We start from the raw sequence: 22787 nt of genomic DNA on the forward strand, positions 1-22787 counted from the left end.
ATAAAATAAAATAAAAATAAAAACTACAAAGTGGATTTGAGTCCAAACACTAAGCCCAAATACTGGACAAGCCCCTAGGTTTTTCCACAAGAGAAAGAACCTTGCAGGGAAGGAGGTAATGAGTATCTGGTAACATGGTATGCTCTACCAAATATGGATTAGATAAATCTGTCCTCTTGGGTGGGTTTTCATTTTCTTATATTTTCATGTCTCCACAGGTCTGGTCTGTTCTCTCTTCCAATTGGTTGTCTTTATCACTGACACTAAGGTTCTAGGTCTTGAGTGAAAATGAGTGATGTGAATCTGAAGTCTGGCCCTTTTTCCTGCTCTTCCTCCCGCTCTTCTTGTTCTTCCTCCAGCTCTTCTTCTTGGTCTTCCTCCTGTTCTTCCTCTTGCTCTTCTAGCTCTTCTTCTTCTCCTTGTTATTTAATCTCATCCTTGATGTCCTCTGCCTCCTCCAACTCCCCTTTTGAAAATGGGGTCATGCTATACATGGTCTATTTAAGCAAGGAGGAGCTACAAACATTCAAGCAGCTTTTAGTGGATGAGAACCCCAGGCCTGGCTCTGTCCAGATCACCTGGGACCAGGTGAAGACAGCCAGATGGGGAGAGGTGGTTCATCTCTTGGTGGAGTTCTTCCCTGGACGACTAGCTTGGGATGTGACTCATGACATCTTTGCCAAAATGAACCAGACAGAACTCTGTCTTCGGGTACAGATGGAGCTAAATGGTGAGTAATAATCTGGTATACAAAATGGGGATGAGGGGACACCTGGGTGGCTCAGTTGGTTAAACAGCTCGGGTCATGATCCCAGGGTCCTGGGATCAAGTCCCACCTCGGGCTCCTTGCTCAGCAAGGAACCTGCTTCTCCCTCTGCCTGCCACTCCTCCTGCTTGTACTCTCTCTAGCAAATAAATAAATAAAATATTTTTTTTAAATGGGAATGGATTTGAGTGTTAAAGAACTAAATATTTTACTGGCTACCCATATTGGCCACCTGAACAAGAAGGCAAATAGTGGAGTATGCTGATGACTCTGACCCCAAAAGCCAAAGACCATTATATTAGCATAGTTTTAAAAAATTTAACCAGATATTGCTTATCTGGTATCTATATATACTCTATCTTCATTATTTATGGATTCCATGTTTGTGAATCTTTGTATTCACTAAAATTTATTTGTAACTCCAGAATCAGTAATTGTGACACTTTCATAGTCATTTACGGACATGTAGGGTGGAGAAAAATTGGACACAGATGTTCCCAGCTGCAGTTGAATAAAGCAGTGCTCTGCCTTCTTACCTGTGCACTCATCCTGTAAACAAGCATCCTTTCCACAGTCTATTTGGTGCTACTTCTTTATGTTTTTGTGTATCTTGTTGGTGATGTTGCTGTTTAACCTGCCCCCTCCCCAAGCATAGTGGTGAAGGGCTGTTTAGCATCACAAGCACAGAGAAAATATATGTGTTGGGTAAGCTTCATTCAGGCATGAGTTATAGTGCTGTTGACTGTGAGTTCAGTGTTCATGAATCAATAATATATATTGAATAAGATTTCTTTAAACAAAAAAAACACGTAGACCATGGTTATGTATTGAAGAGTCAAAAACGTAAGCAGAGGCTACAGGAACCTAACCCTATATTCATGGGGCTAATTGAATATTCACAGTAATTTTATAGAACATAAATAGCATGAATAAGAAGAATCAATAACTCTATATGTATGTGTTTGTGTGTATATACACATGATTTTCATATACATACATATATGTATATATGTAGATATATACACATACGTATATACGTGCACATGCATAGATTTTAAAGTCTGCATATATTTTACATATACATATGCATGTTTGTGTATATTGCTCCCTCTGTGTTTGACTGAGCTATCAATTTATGTTACTGAGTACTTCATCAGTACATCCTAAAACAACACCATTTTCTCACTTCCTAACATCATGATGGAGTCTAGGCAATTTTCTTCTCCCTGGACTAAGGTGGTGAGAGAATGGGACCCTCAGATGGTGTGGTTGCTCCTATCCTGAAAGGGCCCATTCCTTCCATGTGGCTTTCCCTGTCCTGTCAATCATTCCAGCGCAACAGTCTCCTTTCCTGTCTGTTCCAGACATTCTACCCAACCTGGAGCCAGAGGACTCGAACCCAAGAGAAATGCCAGTAAATTTGGAGGAAGGAGAATCTGGTATGTCCTGGCATTGTGACAAAGCCTGGAAGAAAATGGACTGTGGGTTGGGGTAAGGAGCTCGGTTCCTGAGGAAAGGCAGATTGTAAATTAGTATGTCAGCGTCTCTTCTATGAATCAGAATTTTAAGAAAAAAGAGTAGTTGTAGACATACCTAACTCAGAAGTCCAGCCACCAGCCCAGCTGGAGGCATTGAGTGATGTCAGTGAGGCATCACTTCTGTCCTTCTCCTAGCTCCCTCTTCTCTGTGGGACTCAGCCTTGAGTGGTTTCTCCTACCGCAGTGGCCATCTTGGCCACCAGCTACCTTACATTGTATCTGTTTAGCACCATCAGCAGAAAGAGCAGTATTTTCTCATTGCTCCAGCACTCATCCTAGAACTGACTGAGCTGAATGAACTGAGCTCACGAGCTCAACAATGAATGAAATGATGAAGAGCTCTGGTTGGTTAAGACTGGCCCACGTACTTGTGTGAAGAGATGAGGTCAAAAGGAGCTGAGGGCCCAAGGGCAACACTCTAATCTATTATGAAAGCACACAGTAAGTGGGGTGTGGGATCCCCAGTTCCAGCCTTAGCACAGTTAGATTTCACCCATTCAATAAACACTGGAGGGCTGATGGTTCTGACACCACAGTCTGAGCCAGAGTTGTAAACTATTTTATTTTGGAGATGTCAGGCTGGAGGCTTAGAGATTCTGTGACTTGCTTATCCTCATAAAGCTAATAAGTAAATAGATCTTGAACTTGTAGTAAGCTTCCTCCTCTCGATCACCTGGAGGTGGAGGGAATGAAGTTGGAGTCAGACATCATGTCTAATTTGTAAAGTTTCCTGTTGAGGGGAGGGGAGAGAGAATCACAGGTTGAGATAAAGGCTGTGACAGATCCTGTTAACTCCCTACCCCATATCTCATGTATTGACAGAATATAATTTATTTAGGGATAAAATGGACCCAGCCCTAAGGGAAATACTTTTTTCTCTGGGCTTCCTTAAAGTTGGGGTTAACCATCTGATGGCGCTAGGCCACGAGATATGAGTAAAAGTCTCCTGAGTGCTTCAGTTTGTACCGATGGAAGTATACATGAGCCATGAACATGTCCCTCCTCCCCACTATTTCTGCTTCGAATATAAATATAACTTAGGACATAACGATAACGTAACGACAACAGTAATCTCTTGATCATGAGGCAAGAAGTATAGAGAATGTACTTACAGCAATGCGGTGTTACTTGGCCCTGACGCTGCAGAACCACCGAGTCAATTTCAACAGCTTTACACACCCCTCCCCAAATTTACTAAGTAAAAAGCGGTCCTTCTCTGTTTAAGCCACTTCAGGTTGACTTTTCTGATTACTCACAGCTTCTTCATTGGTGCGGTGTTGTCATGAAAAGAGCATGATGTGTGCAGGTGTGTCATGGGACTTGATGTAGATGTCAAGGCTAGTTTTCTTTTCGTTCAGTCGGTTCTTAAATAACTCTGACACTGTACCCTGTATTTCTCCCACCCTGCTAATCTAGATAAAATACAAGAGTACAAACTGCACGTTATGGATGAGTATTCCATGATACGTATTGTGACCACTTGGTTTGGGAACCACGTAGACTTCTTCTACCAAGACATAGAGAGACACGAGAGGTTCTTACCATGTATTTTTCTTCCCCAAAGACCTCAAGGTAGACAGCCCAAGACTGTGGTCCTACAGGGAGTCGCTGGGGTTGGAAAAACAAGCTTGGCCAAAAAGGTGATGGTGGAGTGGGCAGAAAACAAGTTCTACCCCCACAAGTTCTGGTGTGCTTTCTACTTCCATTGCACGGAAATGGCCCAGGTGGACGAGCAGAGCTTCTCCGAGCTGATTGCCCATAAGTGGCCCGGGGCACGGTCTCTCATGTCCAAGATTATGTCCAAACCAGACCAACTTCTGCTCCTCTTTGATGGCTTTGAGGAAGTATCACTGACCCTCCCGGATAGACCAGCTGACCTGAGTGACGACTGGAGCCAGAAATTGCCTGGGTCTGTCCTCCTGACCAGTTTGCTGAGCAAAAAAATGCTCCCTGAAGCCGCCTTACTGATCACCCTGAGGTTCACGTCTTGGAGGAAACTTAAGCCCTTCCTAAAACATCCCTCTTTTATAACGCTTACAGGGTTTAGCATGACGGAAAGAGCCAAGTATTTCAGAACATATTTCAGAAACAAGAGGGATGCTGATGAAGCCTTGAGTTTTGTCATGGGAAACACAATTCTCTTCTCCATGTGTCAGGTCCCTGCAGTTTGCTGGATGGTGTGTTCTTGTCTGAGGCAGCAGATGGAGAGAGGAGCAGACCTTGCACAGGCATATCCAAATGCCACAGCTGTATTCGTCCAATATCTGTCTAGCTTATTTCCAACCAAACCTGGAAGACTTCCCAGTAACACTCATCAGAAGCAACTGGCAGGTCTGTGTTACTTGGCTGCAGAAGGTATGTGGAACATGCGATGGGTATTTGACACGAAAGACCTTGAGCAAGCCAAGCTGGATAAGACCGCTGTTGCTACTTTTCTCCGTGTGAATATTTTTCAAAGGGTGGCAGGTGACAGAGACCGTTACGCTTTTGCTGTCATAAGCTTCCAGGAGTTTTTTGCTGCCTTGTTGTATGTTCTGTGCTTCCCACAAAGACTCAGAAATTTCCGGGTGTTGGACCGTGTTCAGATCATACGCCTGATAACATATCCAGGAAGAAAAAAAAACTATCTTGCTCAGATGGGGCTTTTCTTATTTGGTCTTTTAAATGAAACGTGCGCTTCAGCTGCAGGGAAGTCATTTGGATGCAAGCTGTCCCTGGGTAATAAGAAGAAATTGCTGAAAGTGGCAGCCCTGCCATATGAATGTAACCCACCAACCCTGCACCATGGCGTCCCACAGCTATTCTACTGTCTGCATGAAATCCAGGAGGAGGCGTTTGTAAGTCAGATCCTAAGTGATTGTCAGAAAGCTGCTTTGATCATCAACAAGAAGAAAGACATGCAAGTGTCTGCTTTTTGTCTTAAGCACTGTCAACGTTTGCGGGATCTAGAACTGACTATTACCCTGACCATCACCCAAATGTGCGCACTCAACCCGGATCCCCTCCATTCCACTGAGTGAGTGCTCTTATCTTTCCTTTGGCAACCTGTGCTTCCCAGGGACCTTGCCTACCATCCCCCAGGCATCCAGGGTAACCAGCTTTCCTGAGGCGGTCCCTCACACACGGGACTTTCAGTTCTAAAACAGGAGGTGCTCCCAGGATGCAGATTTCCATGCTAAAACTAGGAGAATCTTGGAAAAGCAAGATGATTTGTTTACCTTCCCTATCTCTATTCTGCATGCCCTCCCCTCCCTTCTATGTGGGGACCTTGCTTCACCTGTCACCCCCACTTCTGTATACCACCAGCTTGTTAGTCTCTAGGGAAGTGCTGTTCAATGGGTCTTTCTCTGATGGTGGAAATCCACTAGCTATGTGTGACTACTGAGCACTTGGAATATGGCTAGTGTGACAGAGGCACTACATTTTAAATTTCATTTAACTTTAATTTAAATTTGAATAGTCACGTGTAGCTAGTGGCCACCATATTGGGCAGTACAGCTCCAAGGGAGATTTCCTTTCAGTGTAAAAACATCACTTCCATCTTTCATTAGGGAAAAAAGAACTGAAAACGACATGTCCTCATCAGGGGACTATCACATCTCCCTCCTTGTTTTCCTACCAAACACCTTGAAAACACCACTTCTATTCACTGTTTCTTCCCTACTCCCCACTGTGATGTGAAGTGGGTGTTCTGGCTTCCTGGGCAAGAGCTTGAGTTCTCCATCTCCTCCAGAGACCAACAAACTGTGTGTCTTTGGACAAGTTTACCTAACTTTTTTGGGTCTGTTTCTTCATGAGGAAATGATTTTTTAAAAATGATTTAAAAAAATAGTACATACCCCACAAGGTTTTTATGAAGATTAAATGAGATAATAGGCATGATACGCCAAACCTGTCTCAGCCTTTAGTTCCTACCAATAAATACAAGCTATAATTACTAATGTGATTCTTATTCCCACCACTCAACTGAAATACTCTCTTGGAAGATCCATACTTAAATATAGTGGATTTATTTTTCTTAAGAAGTGACAGACTGGCCACTCATTTTCTCATACAGTTTTCATACTTTGCCCTGTACCAGACATGGTGCCAGGTATTTTTACTTTATGTGAATTATTCCCTTTAACGTCACCATTGGACACCATGAAGCAATGGAGGTCAGATAGAGTCATAACTTGTCCAAGGTCACACAGCTGGTTGAAGCTAAGACTTAAACTGAAATCAGACCTCTGGTGGCTATGATGAAGAGCCAGAAAACTAGACTGACCCCTGGGATTGGAGTCATGGGAGGGAGCCCAACCCTTTTTGATGCAAAATTAGAGTGCGCCCCTCATTCCTTAGTTGCTCTTTGTAAAGGAGCCACGATCTCTTCCAGAAACATTTTTCTTCCATGAAAGCCAGCATAAATCTTAAACGTGTTGCTGGGTTGTTGTCAGGTTCATTTTAAATATCCTACATTAGTCTAATATATGGCTAGATAAATAAAATGGACCTCTTCTGAAGTTAGGGGACATCTAGGTTCTCCTCCGTGTGTTGGCACGTCAAGCAATGCCCTATCTTCCTCTGGCACATGTGAGTTTCTCCAGGGCAGAGGTAAGCAAATTACGGCCTGGGAGCCAAACCCAGTTTACTGTTGGTTTTTGTAAATAAACTTTAGTCAGATTGCAGCCATGCTTGCCTATGACATATGTCCCAAGTGCCACCACACGGCTATGGCAGAGTTGGGAGGTTTCCCCAAATTTTTTGGTTTATGAAAGCTGAATATATTTGCTAGCTGACCACTTACAGAAGAAATTTGCCGACCCCTGTGCTAGGGTATATTGTTTTTTTGTTGTTGTTGTTTTGGGGTTTTTTTAAAGATTTATTTATTTATTTGGGAGAGCGAGAATGAGAGAGAGTACATGAGAGGGGGGAGGGTCAGAGGGAGAAGCAGACTCGCTGCTGAGCAGGGAGCCCGATGCGGGACTCGATCCAGGGACTCCAGGATCATGACCTGAGCTGAAGGCAGTTGCTTAACCAACTGAGCCACCCAGGCACCCTGTGCTAGGGTATATTGTTAGAAAAGGAATTGCCCAGGGGCGCCTGGGTGGCTCAGTTGGTTAAGCGACTGCCTTCGGCTCAGGTCATGATCCTGGAGTCCCGGGATCAAGTCCCACATCAGGCTCCCTGCTTAGCGGGGAGTCTACTTCTCCCTCTGACTCTCCTCCTCCTCATGCTCTCTGTCTCTCATTCTCTCTCTCTCTCAAATAAATAAATAAAATCTTTAAAAAAAAAAAAAAGGAATTGCCCAATCACAGGGTGCACACATCACCTCTCTAACTTTATATCACAGATAGCTCCAAATTGCTCTCCAGGGAACCTTAGTATCTCGTGGGTGGAATGATTGCACAGGAAGGACTATTTTATGTCTACTTCCAACTTACGTGAGCAACTCCAAACAGCTCAGTTTTGCATATTGGTCTTCCCAACAAAGACCTCAAAAGTCTAACCATAATGTCTTGATATAAGTCTGAATAATCTTAAAACCTAACACTAGCAGAACTCTTAAAAGGTGAGAAATTTCCTTTGTTTTGGTCAGTCTGTTGATAACTTTTGGGACAGTTCTGGAAGGGAGCTGGTCTATTTATCCCCGCTTTTTGGAGCTATAATTGACATGTAACCTTGTGTATGTTTAAGGTATACAAGGTAGAGAATATGTACACACGGCAAAAGGATTACCATGATAAGGTCACCTAATATATCCATCACCTCACCTACAGTTTGTGTGTGTGTGTGTGTGTGTGTGTGTGTGAGATGAGAACTTTTACTCTCAAATGACTTTCCAATATACAATATGGTATTGTCATTGATAGTCATCCAGCTGGACAGTACGTCCCCAGAACCTATTCATTTTTTTAAATTCTTATGTTAATCCCCATACATTACATCATTAGTTTTAGATGCAGTGTTCCATGATTCATTGTTTGTGCATAACACCCAGTGCTCCATGCAGAATGTGCCCTCCTCAATACCCATCACCAGGCTAACCCATCCTCCCACCCCCCTCCCCTCTAGAACCCTCAGTTTGTTTTTCAGAGTCCATCGTCTCTCATGCAGAACCTATTCATCTTATAACTGGAGGTTTGTACCCTTTGACCACCTGTATCCACTTCCCCCACTCCCATACATGGAGTTAGTATTATTTTTATGTGTTTGCATTTAAAATGGGTGTGAAAAGCACATGGTTTTATTTTATGGGATTTCATCTTAAACAAAAATGGCATGCTAGTGTAAGAAGAATTCTGAAATTTTCTTTTTTCATCTAATAGGTCTTAGAAATATTTTAATGTCTGTGTACATCTTCTCCAATGAGGTGTACTCAAGTCTTCTAGGTGTATTGGAGATTATTAAACCAGTCCCCTCTTCATTTGCTTTTCAGTTATTTACAACTATAATACAAACAGCATGAAACAAAAATCCTCACTGTATCTCTTGGCCAGCCTCTCTGAAAAGATTGTACAGTGAAAAATGAAGGGAAATATTTAGCAGGTCCTTCCAGAGTCCAATTATATCCCATATTGGTCTGCCTGTGGATTTTCCTTTCCTGTACTCACCATGCCAAAAGAAATTAATTTTTCCCTTATTCTGTTCCTAGTTTTTTTTCTTTTTAATAATTTTCTAAACAAAGAGTAAGACTATAGGATACAGATATAATTCAATTTCTGCCCCCCCTATAAATCCTAAGTGATTAGAACAACAACTCTCTTCCTACGTCATAGGAAAATCTAGGTATCCTTATTTAAGGCCACAAGTTTTCCTGGAATAAAGTGAGAAGTCTTGCAATGATATTCCTGGGCATTTTTTTTTTATTAGAGAGCCTTACTGGAGTCATAAAGGGTCTGTGATCACAACCAGGGTCGGAAACATCAGCCCTGGGTTTACAAGTAGGTTTTCTCAAGTTTAACCTCTGACGATGAGCCATGTTCTCTTTTCTCCCTTGCACATAGACCAGAAAGCAGTGACCAGTGTTTTCTCTGGTGGCAAGACTTCTGCTCCGTGTTTAGGACACATGAGAATTTGGAAGTCCTGACTGTGACAAACACTTCTATGGAGACTGAGTCAGTGAAGGTTCTTTCTACGGCTCTGAGACATCCTGGGTGTAAACTGCAAAAACTAATGTGCGTATAAAACAGACCCTGGTTAGAAGGAATTCCTTGGAAAGAGTCTGTTTCCCATCCCGTTTTTCTACCCCTTCTCTACTCATATAGACTTGCAGAAAGCATCCATGTGTATCGTTTTTCCCCTTCTAGTCTTACTGAGATAGAATGGACAAACAGCCCTGTGTAGGTATGCCGCATAATGACTTGACATGCATATATTGCAGAATGATCACTTCAGTAAGTTAATATTTATCACCTCCTAGAGCGACCAAATGTTTTTATTCCTCGTGATGAGAAGGATCTACTCTCTTGGCAACTTTCAAATATACCACCCAGCCATGTTAACTGCAGTCCTCGGGCTGTACATCACATTCCCAGTACTTTTGCATCTTTTACATGGAAGCTTGTCCCTTTTGACCACTCTCACCCAATTCCTCCACCTCCTGCCTCTGACACCAACAAAAAACTGATCTCTTTTTCTGAGTTTTGGGTTTGTTTGCTTTTTTATTTATTTATTTTTTTAAGATTTTATTTATTTGAGAGAGAGAATGAGAGAGAGAGAGAGAGAGAGAGCACATGAGAGGGGGGAGGGTCAGAGGGAGAAGCAGACTCCCTGCCGAGCAGGGAGCCCGATGCGGGACTCGATCCAGGGACTCCAGGATCATGACCTGAGCCGAAGGCAGTCGCTTAACCAACTGAGCCACCCAGGCACCCCTGTTTGCTTTTTTAGATTCCACATATGAGTGAGATCATTTTTCCAAAAAGGACATACAAATGGAGTAGGTTTCCCCATTTCACAGATAAACAAACTGGGGCGCAAGGTGATACAGTTAATACATACTTAAAATACAGATTTTTTTATTTTTATTTAAATTTAATTAACCAATATATGATACATCATTAGTTTTTGATGTAACGTTCAGTGACTCATTAGTTGTGTATAACACCCAGTGCTCATCACATCATGCGCCCTCCTTAATGCCCATCACCCAGTTACCACCTCCCCCCACCCACCTCCCCTCCAGCAACCTCAGTTTGTTTCCTGGAGTCAAGAGTCTCTCATGCACATCTTGGCTCCAGAGTCTGTTCTCCTAGCCACTATATCATGCTCTCGTTCTCTGTTTTTTAAGATCCAGAAACGCAATAACTCATCAAAATGCCTTGAAATAACCCACCAGACAGCATGTGGCCCCTAGCCAGTGTCTGACCAATTTTCTCTCCTATTATTATGATGACTATTATTAGCTCCCATGTATTGAGTAACTACTATACATCAAGCACTCTGCAGAGCCAATTACAGGTGTCGTGTATATTAATTCCCACACCCATCTTAAGAAGAAGGCATCATGCACTCTCTCTTGTGGACCCGAAACTGAAGTTTGGAAGGTAAGTGATCTACATAAGGTCACCCAAACAGGGAGGCCACGCTGAGCTGAGAACCCAGTTCAGACCTCACAGAAAGAACCTCACATATTTATAGACGAATTAAATCTAGAAGTGATTAGCTAATGAGCAGATGTTGGTCATAAGTTCTGGGAATCTGATATTCAGCATTGTGACAGTAGTCAATAATACTGTATGGTATACTCCAAAGTTGCTGGGACTCCATCTTCAGTGTTCTCATCACAAAAAAGAAAAAGAAATGATAATTTTGTGATGGGATGAAGGTGTTACCCAATGCCAAGGCAGTAATCATCTTGCAATATATTAATGTATCAAATCAACATGTCCTACACCTTAAACTTATTGTTATGTGTCGATCACATCTCAATAAAGCTGGAGGACTAATTAGCCACCTCGATTGTGGTAATGGTTTCCCAGGTGTATGCATATGTCCAAACTCATCAAATTGTAACCATTAAAATATGATAGATGCATTTATTGATATTGTTTATACCTCAATAAAGCTGTTTTTGAGAAAAGAACTAATGAGCTGATGAGATCTTATTATAACTAGGCACTGCTTACCTCTCCAGCTTTAGACGTCTACATCCCTCCATGTTGAATGAAGACTTAATCCAAGTTTTGATTGAAAACCGGTATCTGAGATACTTGGAAATACAAGGCACAGAAGTGAGATGTGAGGCCATGGAGTTTCTGTGCACAGCCTTGAAAAGCCCACAGTGCTATCTGCAGTGTCTGAGGTAAGATGAGCCTGGGATCTAGAGAGACCCTGGCGCCCAGACTGTTCTTTCAGAGGTGGGATTACATGCGCGGTCTTCCTGTCACCTTTCTTTTGATCTCATCATTGTTAGTTTTACTCGGCTTTTTTTTTTTTTTTAAGGTGGGCAATGTGATAATTTGATATACATACACACTGAGAAATAATCAACACCATCAAGCTAATTAACACACCTACCACCTCACACAGTTACCATTTGTGGGGAGGGGCATTTAAGATCCACTCTCTTGGCAAATTTCAGGTATATACGACGGTATTGTCAACCACAGCTACCAAGCTGTACATTAGATCTCCAGAACTCATGCATCTTACAACCAGAAGAACATTCTCTCCCATTTCTTCCACACCCCTGCCTTGGCAACCACCATTCTCTCACCTTTTCATGCTCTACAATTGGACCATGTCCTAGATGTGTCTGAGATAGGGAGACTAGAGCCCCATTGGTGAGCTTCACCTACCTCAAACTGGCTCACAAGAGGAGATTGCTAAGACGGCAGTTTTGTGAGCTGATTGTCGAACAGCATTATTGAAAAGTTAAATCATACAGACTTACAATTAAATAAACCATATGAGGGGCGCCTGGGTGGCTCAGTTGGTTAAGTGACTGTCTTCGGCTCAGGTCATGATCCTGGAGTCCCGGGATCAAGTCCTGCATCGGGCTCCCTGCTCGGCGGGGAGTCTGCTTCTCCCTCTGACCCTCCCCCCTCTCATGTGCTCTCTCTCATTCTGTCTCTCTCAAATAAATAAATAAAATCTTAAAAAAAAAAAACCATATGAGAAAAAATTAATAGATTATCAAAACCCATCACCTCCTAATTTCTTTACTATACTATTATCAATGCCAAGGTGCAGCAAACTTTTTCTATGAAGGGCCAGATAAGTATTTTCAGCTCTGTGGGCCATACGGTCTTTGTCTTGACTTTTCAACTCTGCCATTATAGGGCTAAAGTTTATGCGGCCAATATGTAAATGAACAGGTGTGGCTGTCTTTCAATAAAACTGTATTATTATTAATTTATTGAATATCTGCTAATAATACCACTTATTAATACCAATTATTAATAATTTATTAAGAATTATACAATTTTAATAACTCTATCCCACTATATAATTTGCTGATATTTATTATGGGTACAGGGATTTGAACTTCATTTAATTTTCATGTGTCACAAAATATTCTTTTGATTTTTTTTTTTAACCATTTAAAAATTTTTTTAAGTTCTTAGTTCACAGGCTGTACAAAACCAGGTGGCCAGGAGACTTGGCCCATGGCCATAGTTTGCCAACTCCCAGCGTGTGTTCCTGAGGTTGTTGCATTTGTGCGGTGGGGTGCTCCTGCTGTGCATTTAACAGCTCCACATGGGTAACTCAGCCACCGTGGGAGCATTCACACTAGACATTGGCCAACACTGCACATCAGGGCTTTTCTCACCAGAGTCAGTAATTAAACACATCCCAGCACCCAAGTGCTTAGCATCCCCACCAGCCTTTCCGTGTGTTACGTTGTGCCAACAAAGCTTGGGCAACCTCTTGTTTCCACCTGGCAGCTCTGGTCCTTCACACTGGTCAGAGCTGAGTGGAGCCTCCGAGGCTCAGGTGGCCAGACCTGGAGGTGGTTCAGCACAGTAGTTGGGTAACAGTCGACTTCCGATGGAAACCTAGCTTGACAAGATGGCAGCTGTGATCCCATGTGACTGAAACCTCAGTTCTTTGTCTTGAAGATTGTTGGGCAGATAAATGTAAAAAGAAGTTGCATTTATTTCAAGGGCTGAATTGAGTCTCTGGTTCATGGATAGAGCCCAGCTGCAAGCCCGTGCTAGCTGGTTATGGCCCCAAATGTCTATTATTTGATACTCTGTGACTAAGATGCTGAATTTGGTGCAAGCTTACCAGCTGGAGAAGATGGAAATCACCCCTGGAGTCACTCTTGTGTGAAGAACAAGGATGTGGGACAGTAGATGGGATCTACATGGCTACATGGGTACCATTTTCCCCAGGAACTCGGACTCGGCATTTTTGTGTGGCCTCCATAGGTTAGAAGACTGCTCGGTTACCCCTAAGTGTTGGGTTGATCTTGCCAGGGATCTTGGAAGTGACAAACACTTGAAGACACTAATGCTAAGAAGTAGACGTCTGGAGACATTTGGGGCGTATTGCCTGTCAGGGGCCCAACTGGAGAAGCTGGTGTAAGTCTTGTTGTTGTTGTCATGACTGTTGCTCATTTGTTCAGTGAATTGCGTGATTCTGGGAGAAGAGCAGTAATGGAGGAATGTGTGCCAACTTAAGTCTCGTGCTGGAGTCAACTGCATAGATGGGTCCATGAAGAGTCCAGGCGCGCGAGAGAGAATGTCCACGAAAAAGTACACATTTATACCTAATACCCTGGAAAACATAGTTACAACGAGCCCGATGTATCTGTCATCCAGCTTATGACCTAGAACCTCACCAGTACTGTTTTCTTTCCTCACGGGTTACATTGATCCCTGCCCTACCCCTCACGATAGCTGCCTTGAATTGGGCTGATCAGGCCCCTCACACATGTATTCTTTTTTTTTTTTTTTAAGATTTTATTTATTTGTGAGAAAGAGAGAGGGAGAACACAGAGGGAGAAGGAGAAACAGGCTCCCCTCTGAGTAGGGAGCCCAAGGCAGGACTCGATCCCAGGACCCCGGGATCATGACCTGAGCCAAAGGCAGATGTCCAACTGACTGAGCCACCCAGGCACCCCTCACATGTGTATTCTTAAACGGAGCACCACGCAGTTTCGCATTGCTCTGAATTTCACGTAAGTGGCCTCAGCTACTATATGTTTTCTGATCAACTGACATTTTTGTGCTTAGTTGCTTCAGAAGCCCATTCCTCGTCACTGCTCAATGAGAACAATTGTGTGAATATGCAACAATGTAGGTATCTGTCCTACCGGCCTGAGGTTTGGGCTGTTTACACGCACACACACGCTGTGAAGAGCACTCCAGCAGTGGGATCTCTAGGTCATGGAGAGCATCCATCTTCCATTTTACCAGCTTGTGTCGAGTCTTTGCACCAGTTTTCAGTCCCGCCAGCAGGTGGATGCCGCTTCCCATAACTCCGAGTCCCTGTCTGGCCATTGTTATCGTCTGTATTCTCCCTACTGATTTTGCCAGTCTGACAAGCAGGAGATCATATCTCATCGTTTTAACCTATATTTCCTTCATTACTATGAAAATGTTTTCATGACCTTACTATTCATCTTGGTTTCTCTACTACGAATGCCTGTTCCTGTCTTTAATGAATCTTTTTAAAGCATATATATATATGCTTAAATATATATATATATTTATGTATATTTATTTTATATATATATATTTTTTTTGAGTAAGCATTTATTTTTTTAAGCTTGTGAAAGGCTGTCTCTTCTGGGCCACCCCAGTTCCATTACGTATTCTTTAGCCGTTGGTGGTCTCTTTCCCGTCCTTCTAATCCCTATAACTATTTTCCTGACCCACATCTCCTCCACTCCCCTAGCCTCACAGGAAGGCTGCTACTCTTCTTTAGGATTTGGAAGCTCTAAGAGGTGGTAACAGAGGTGTGATGAGGCTTTCACACCGAAAAAAAAGCCCAGATGGCAATGTTCATCTCCCAGTACGGGACAAAGAAAATCTGGTCATGCACATGGATTAAAGTGCCTCCCATCTGTGTGTTTCTGTCCCCCAGATTGGAGAACTGTGACCTCACATGGCTTACCTGTAAAAGTCTTACCTCTTCCCTCAAGAATAATGAGATGCTGACCCATCTGAGCTTGGCAGAAAATGCCTTGAAGGACGAAGGAGCCAAACAGCTTTGCAGCGCCCTACAGCATCCTATGTGTCCTCTACAGAGGCTGGTGTGAGTCCCAAAATATCCTCTTCTTGAGGATCCCTGGAGTAGAATAGAGTGATTGAAGAAAACTGCTGTGTGTGTGTGTGTGTGTGTGTGCATATGATCTCAATCATAAATTCTTTAAATGATTTCCCTTGAGCGTCAGGATGTGTGATATTGTGATTTATAACCTAAGAAATGTGTATTTGGTCTTCATCCCTGTTTCTGGTACAGAGTTCCCCAAACCCTTGGAAATACCTAAGTGGTGAGAACTATAAAGGTGTCTATTATTATGTTAATGAGTGACTTTTGGAAAGCACCAAGGATGGGGGGTTATTGCCCCAAGAACCAGCCTTGTGATTAGAGGGTTAGAACTTTAAGTCCTGGGGTGCCTGGGTGGCTCAGTTGTTAAGCGTCTGCCTTCGGCTCAGGTCATGATCCCGGGGTCCTGGGATCGAGCCCCGCATCGGGCTCCCTGCTCAGCGGGGAGTCCAGTTCTCCCTCTCCCACTCCCCCTGCTTGTGTTCCCTCTCCTGCTGTGTCTCTCTCTGTCAAGTAAATAAATAAATCTTTTTTTTTTAAAGATTTTATTTATTTGAGAGGGAGAGAATGAGAGAGACAGAGCATGAGAAGGGGGAGGATCAGAGGGAGAAGCAGACCCCCCACTGAGCAGGGAGCCCGATGCGGGACTCGATCCCGGGACTCCAGGATCATGACCTGAGCCGAAGGCAGTCGCTTAACCGACTGAGCCACCCAGGCGCCCAATAAATAAATCTTTAAAAAAAAAAAAAAAAGAACTTTAAGTCCTTCCCCCTGACCTCTGGGGAGAGGAGAGGGGCTGGAGGTGGAACCAGCCACCCAAAGCCAACGATTTAATTAATCATGCCTGTGTAACGAAGCTACCATATAAGCCCCAAAGAATGGGATTTGAGAGCTTCTAGGTGGGTGAACACATGGAGATGCAGGGAGAGCAGCTCACCTGGAGAGGACATGGAAGCTCTGTGTGTCCTCTCCCCATGCCTCCCCCTTTGCATCTCTCCCATCTGCTGTTCCTGAGTTCTATCCTTTTATAGCCAAATGGTAATCGAATGAGTAAATGGGTTTCCTGAGTTCTGCGAGCTGCTTCAGCAAATGAACCGAATCCAAGGAGGGGGTCATGGGAACCTGACTGGTGACTGGCATCCTGGGTTGGAGTTGGAACCTCCACTTTATAGGAGCCCAGCCTGGCCTTGCGGCTGGTGTCTTAGGGGAGGCAGGTGAGGGAAGCAGTCTCATAGGACTGAGCCCTTAGCCTGCACAATCTGATGATCTGTACATAGTGTCAGAATTGAGTGGATTTCTCAGACACTATTACCATCTGGGCTTTCCTGTTTCTTAGTGGGGGGGACCCCCCCATACATGTTGAAATGGGACTCAGAACACCAATGTAGGGTGCTTTTGTCTATTATTAACAGAAAATAAACTTAGATGGTCTTAAACCATGAAGAAATTTGCTAGCTCATAAAACCAGAAATGAAAAAAGGGGGCACAAAATATCCCCTGAACCCATTAAATTTTAGCTTCCCAAAGTCAAGCAGGAAGTGGTGCAGGTGCTTTGGAAAACAGTCCAGCTGCTCCTCAAAAGGTTAAATGTAGACCCAACATAGGAGTCAGCAATTCCACGGCTAGGTACACATGCAACAGAAAAACATACATTCACGCCGAAATGTCACAGATGTTCATAGTGGCGTTATTTGTAATAGCCAAAAAGTGGAAACAACCCAAGCGTTGATAAGCTGATGCATGAATGGAGAATGTGTGGTGTATCCAAATGATGGAATATTATTGAACTATAGAAAGGAACAATGTATTGATACATGCTACAATATGGGTGAATCTTGAAAATATTATGGTAAATGAAAGACATATTTTTTTCAAGATCTTTTCAAGATCCTGATTCCAATTCCTTTGGATTAATATCCAGAACCAGATAGAGGTTGCTCGAGTTGGGGGTGGGCTGGGGGAAGAAATTGGGAATTAAAAGGGTACAGGGTTTTCCTTTTTGGGGTGATGAAAATGTCCTCTGTAAATATACTAAAAGATGTTGATTTGTACAATCTAAATGGGTGAATGATATTGGTTATGTTAGGAATATCTTGATAACGCTGTTATGCAAAAAAAAAAAAGGCAGGAAAGGAGTAAAATCTAAAGGTGTTTTGGTTGGTTTTCTTGACACGTTTCTTCGCAGGCTGAGAAACTGTGCCCTGACCTCTGACTGCTGTCAAGACTTGGCCTCCGCTCTGGATAAAAACAAAAATTTGAGAAGCCTGGACCTTGGTTTTAACAACCTGAAGGATGATGGAGTTATCCTGCTCTTTGAGGCCCTCACGAAACCCAAGTCTGGCCTCCAGATTCTGGAGTAAGTCACCCCGTCTCCTCTTTTGCAACAATGGTCTGTAAAATTCTCTGAGCGGAATACGGGAAAGGGTTTTTGCACTTCCGGGGTTTTTCCTCCATTTAGTTGGAGGACTGGGCAGCCTCAGTGCAGGGTTCAGAAAGGGGATCCTCAGACCGGGAACTTCTTCCTCTGGGGAGTTGTTAGAAATGCAAATCATTGCAGGGTTTCCCTTTCTCTGTCTGGCTTATTTCATTCAGCATAAAGCCCTCCAGGTGCATCCAGGATGTCACAAATGGCAGGATTTCCTTCTTTCTTATGGCTGGATAATATTCCATCGTGTGTAAATGCCACATTTTCTGTGTCCATTCACCTGTTGGTGGGCATGGGGGCTGTTTCTGGGTGGTAGCTACCGTGGGTAATGCTGCAGGGAATGAGGGTGCTCTTGGAGATCCTGGTTCCACTTCCTTGGATGGGGACGCAGAGGTGGGGCTGCTGGGTCACGTGGTACTCTGGGGGTGAGCCCGCAGACCCCTCAACCTTCACGCCCAGGTGGCTCCCATGCATGGTGCACTTGCAGGACCATGGTTCTAGGAAATAGTCTTCCATTCGGTAAAAGTTTCTTTGTTGGCTGTGGACCGATGCCTGACATAGCTGGTCTTCTGAAATCGACATTTGTACTTAAGGATTCTTTTTTACGTATAATTTTTTGTCTTCTTCTCCTAAATGGTCTCTATGCCAACATGCATACTAGCCAGCAATTTGACAAGAGCGATCCTATTTTTAATTCATATCATGGTTACATTAAGTGTTTGGGAAAGATTTGGAAACATCTCTTCTCTAGTGATCCATGGATGAAACTGTTTTGCCTCTTTTCTGCCCGCATTTTCTGTTCTCTATTAGTATAATCTGGATTTGAAGACTAGATCATTAAAATCGTTGTTTTATGTTACATCTGTAATTTCTTAGGATTAGTACTGATAATGGATTTCATTTTTGTTGATAATTAGCTAGTCTAAGGAAATTCAGTGTTCACTATAATTCATTTTTTTTTTAATTTTTATTTTGGGGCACCTGGGTGGCTCAGTCAGTTAAGCACCTGACTCTTGATTTTGGCTTACGTCATGATCTCAGGGTCGTGAGACAGAGCCTCGCGTCAGGCTCTGCATTCGGTGTGGTACCTGCTTGAGGTCCTCGCTCCCTCTCCTTCTGCCCCTCCTCATGCGTGCGCTCTCTCTAAAAAAAAATATATTAAAAAAAATGTTTAAGTAATCTGTACACTCGACGTGGGGCTCAAACTCACAACCCTGAGATCAAGACTCACATGCTCTCCTGGCTAAGCCAGCCAGGCGCCCCAGCTCACGATTCTTTTTCTCCAGAAATTTAATCTTAGGTTTTAAGCATTGATTTATCTCTTAGACTGAGTGAAATATATTTTCAAGAATAAAATAAATTTCCAGGTGAGCATTTACTTGGTGTTCTCTAAGCCTTTCTTGTGTGAGACCACTTTTTATAATCTACTTCCACTGATGAGCAGTAACTTGGCTGAGTATAAAATTCATGGACCGCCCCCATCCCAAACTTCTTGATCTAAAAATCCCCTAGATTTCATTCTGTGGAATTCTAGTCTTGTAGAAAAGCCATCTATATCTTTATTTTTCCCAAGAAGAACCCAGGTTTCTATTGCTTATTCTCTTCATTAAAAAAAAAAAAATCCTCACATACCTGTGGGTCTTACTTATAGTTAGAATTATTTTAGAATGACTCTCCTCCTTCTATTGTTTTTTAAAAAGGTTTTACTTATTTATTCATGAGAGAGAGAGAGACAGAGGCAGAGGGAGAAGCAGCCTCCCCGCTGAGCAGGGAGCCCAATGCGGGACTCGATCCCAGGACCCTGGGATCATGACCTGAGCTGAAGGCAAAAACTGAACCAGCTGAGCCCCCCAGGTGCCCCTCCTCCTTCTACTGTTGAAAGGAAATGATTTACTTGACTCTGATCAAGGTTAAGGGATGTTTTAGCTGGTGCACTGTTTAGCAAGTGCCTCCCTGACAGAAACAGGGTCGGGACCTTTATAAACTAATGCAAAGCTGAATGCATGCTCTTGTAGTTTTGGCTTGGGCAGCAGTTTCCAGCTTGTCATTTATCAGCTAGCGGAGGTTCACAGGGCAGGGGAGGCAAGCCACCGGAAAGAAAGCAAAGGATGCACATGTAGGAGACACAGGGACCCCAGGGCCCCTCTGTCCTGTCTGTTCTGCATTGCTTATAATAGCCTTGCTCCCACGGAAATTGTACTCTGCTCAAAAATGGGACCCAAAACCACCCCCTCTCTGTACCTTTTGCTCACCTACACACCACTTCCTCTTTTATGCTTGCTCTGAATTTACGATATGCGGTACTTATGTGACGCAGCTCCTTTCGGGACCATCTCTCCTGCTTTTTTCACACAGCCTGGGAAAGCAGAGGGACCTATTCATAGAGGAACCAGAACCCCTTGCACACTAGAATAGCAAAACCAACGGTGCTCTTCAAATATATCTAGTGACATGCGTCCTCCCCCAGCCCCAATCAGTTATGAGTTCCAGGAAGCCAGGGATGCTGTTTTCCTCACTGCTATATCAACAATGGCCAGGACAGTGCCTGGTACACAGGGGGTGCTAAGTAAATATTTTTTTGGTTGAGCAAAGCTGATGCACGGTGGCAATTTCGGAAAGAGGTTATGTGGCTCATAACTTCCTGGAGTTAGGACTTACAGGGTTAGGATGGGCTGAGCTCTCAGATGTGGGGCGTGGCAACTTGTCTACTGTCTGCTTCCATCCCACAGGCTGGAAAAGTGCCTATTCACCTCCGTCTGCTGCCAGACTATGGCTTCCATGCTCCTCCACAACCAGAGCCTGAGATACCTGGACGTGAGCAAGAACGACATTGGGCGCAGGGGCATAGTGCTCCTGTGGGAGGCCTTCCAGCAGCGCAAGTGGAAAGAGAAGGTTGTTCTGTAAGTCTCTGCTGGGTTCCCTGTGCAGAAACAGCACCCAAGCAAAGCTCCTCGTAAAGAGGGAGACTCTGGACCCAAAAAGCTAGTGCAGATGTTGCTAATGTCCCTCCCTCATCTCCTGGGGATTTATACTCGCCTTTATGTGGCTGATCAGACCCCAGCTCCTGCTTGTGCCTCATGGGAAAACTGACCTGGATTCTCCCGTCTGATTTTAAATTCTTTCTATCCTTCACCTTCCACCCTGGTCTTAACTGATCGATCAGCACTTCACAGCCATATGACTGTGAACAAGTTCCTTTACCTTTCTGAGTCTGTTTCCCCCTTTGTGAAGTGGGATGGCGGCTTCTCCATGGAGGTCTTGTGAGGATGAAAAGGAAGTGTGTCTATGAAGTATGAAACCACGATGCTCTCAGCGCGCGGTGGATTCTGGGTGGAGGTTGTAACACCTGGAGTATTCCTTGTCTGTTGCCCTGTAACAAATTTACCTCAAAGTTTAGTCACTTAAGGCAACACACATGAATTTCCTTATAAAATTTCTGAGGGTCAGAAATACGGAAGCAGTTTGACTGGGTGGGTCTAGCTCATGGTCTTCCTTGAGGCCTCAGGTAAGCCCGACTGGAGGTGGATGGAGACTAGATATTTCCACACTGACCCATATGGCTGTGGGCCAGAGTCCTCAATGCTCCCTGTAGGGCTGCTCATGACAGTGCAGCTGGCTTCCTGCACAAGTGAGAGAGAGAGCACCCAAAAAAAGACCGCAGTCTTTGATTACTTCCTGTTGAAAGTGGCGTCCACCACTTCGGCCTTACTCTTTTGGTCACACAGATGAACCATAGCCCAGTGAGGGAGGAGACTCCACCAGAGTGTGAGTAACAGGGGCCAGGATCACTGAGCTGGCGGAGGCTGCTGACCGCACTCAGTAAGTGGTTGAACCGAGGCCCTTGGACTCCATCCCTGACTCCCAAGCGCAGCGCCATTGTTCTCAGTCTGCTGCGTGGGACCAGAGTGGTCTCCGGCGTGGTGAATTTCTGTCCTTGAGGTTGTGCATACTTCTCTAGGACCGCAGAAGAAAACCAAATGTGAGGGTACAAAGCCTGATTCTTACCTTTCACAGGGAGACGAAACAGAATTATGCCCCAAATATGATGACGAGGCTGGAGGGCCCAGTTGTGAAGAACAAAATCCTGAGGATCATACAGGACTGGAGCGCTGATTGCTGGGATGAGGCAAGATGGATAGAATGATCCGGTGGCGCCCTGGATACTTTCTTCCTTGGGAATTGTTGGCCTATTCTGTGGGCCATTCTGAGTCTGGAATGGCCCAGTTGGTTCCGGAAAATGGTGTGGGGCATGACCTCTAAGCACCTCCCTCGGAGATGCTGAGGGCCATGTGTTAGACATGAATTAGTCACTGAGTTGGGGGCACCAGCCCACCTCCACCCCTGGCTTCCAGATGTCTCTGAATCTGTCATGCTAACATTGTCTCTGAAAAATATCTGACTGGCCTTTGAGGATATTGGAAGAATTTAATTAAAAATGTATACATGAATGCACTTCAAAAACTTTTCAAGTGTGATTTATTTACCAGTAGACTAGTATATCAAACTGTTGAGAAGGAAGAAATCTCGGGGGTGTTGGGCTGGCTCTCTTAGTGGAACATGAGACTCTTGATCTCAGGGTTGTGGGTTCGAGCCCCATGTTGGGTGTAGAGATTACTAAAAATAAAATCTTAAAAAAAAAAAAAGAAAAAGAAAAATTTGTTCCTTGTCTGAAAAAGTGTCCAGGGGACATTTCCAAGGAAGATAATACAGCAGGGGATGGAAAAGGGAAATCACGTCATTTTTTTTTTTTAAGATTTTGTTTATTTGAGAAAGAGAGAGAGTGGGAGCGGTAGGGAAAGAATCTGAAGCAGAATCCATGCTGAGCACAGAGCCTGACATGGCGCTCAATCTCACCACT

At 43.8% G+C, this 22787-nt stretch overlaps 1 protein-coding gene across 1 annotated transcript; it reads left to right on the forward strand.

Annotated features, from left to right (window-relative positions):
* The first annotated feature begins 441 nt into the window (after nucleotides 1-441).
* Nucleotides 442-22073, forward strand: NLRP8 (NLR family pyrin domain containing 8). The gene is made up of 11 exons (XM_064580621.1): nucleotides 442-730; nucleotides 2131-2205; nucleotides 3721-5284; nucleotides 7309-7344; nucleotides 9291-9461; nucleotides 11420-11587; nucleotides 13659-13811; nucleotides 15319-15489; nucleotides 17690-17860; nucleotides 20659-20829; nucleotides 21944-22073. The coding sequence occupies exons 1-11, from the start codon at nucleotides 442-444 to the stop codon at nucleotides 22071-22073; spliced, it is 3099 nt and encodes a 1032-aa protein (XP_064436691.1).
* The last annotated feature ends 714 nt before the right edge of the window (nucleotides 22074-22787 follow it).

This window comes from Mirounga angustirostris, unplaced genomic scaffold (genome assembly GCF_029215605.1).
Source record: "Mirounga angustirostris isolate CCGP_5_RB_7025 unplaced genomic scaffold, mMirAng1.0.hap1 SCAF_16, whole genome shotgun sequence".
Classification (NCBI taxonomy): Eukaryota; Metazoa; Chordata; class Mammalia; order Carnivora; family Phocidae; genus Mirounga; species Mirounga angustirostris.

Excerpts from the sequence above, each read along its gene's own strand:
- NLRP8 (XM_064580621.1), top strand. The coding sequence starts at position 442 with ATGTCCTCTGCCTCCTCCAACTCCCCTTTTGAAAATGGGGTCATGCTA. Across the intron at positions 731-2,130 it reads GGTACAGATGGAGCTAAATG|ACATTCTACCCAACCTGGAG; the intron begins GTGAGTAATAAT and ends TGTCTGTTCCAG. Across the intron at positions 9,462-11,419 it reads TGTAAACTGCAAAAACTAAT|CTTTAGACGTCTACATCCCT; the intron begins GTGCGTATAAAA and ends TTACCTCTCCAG.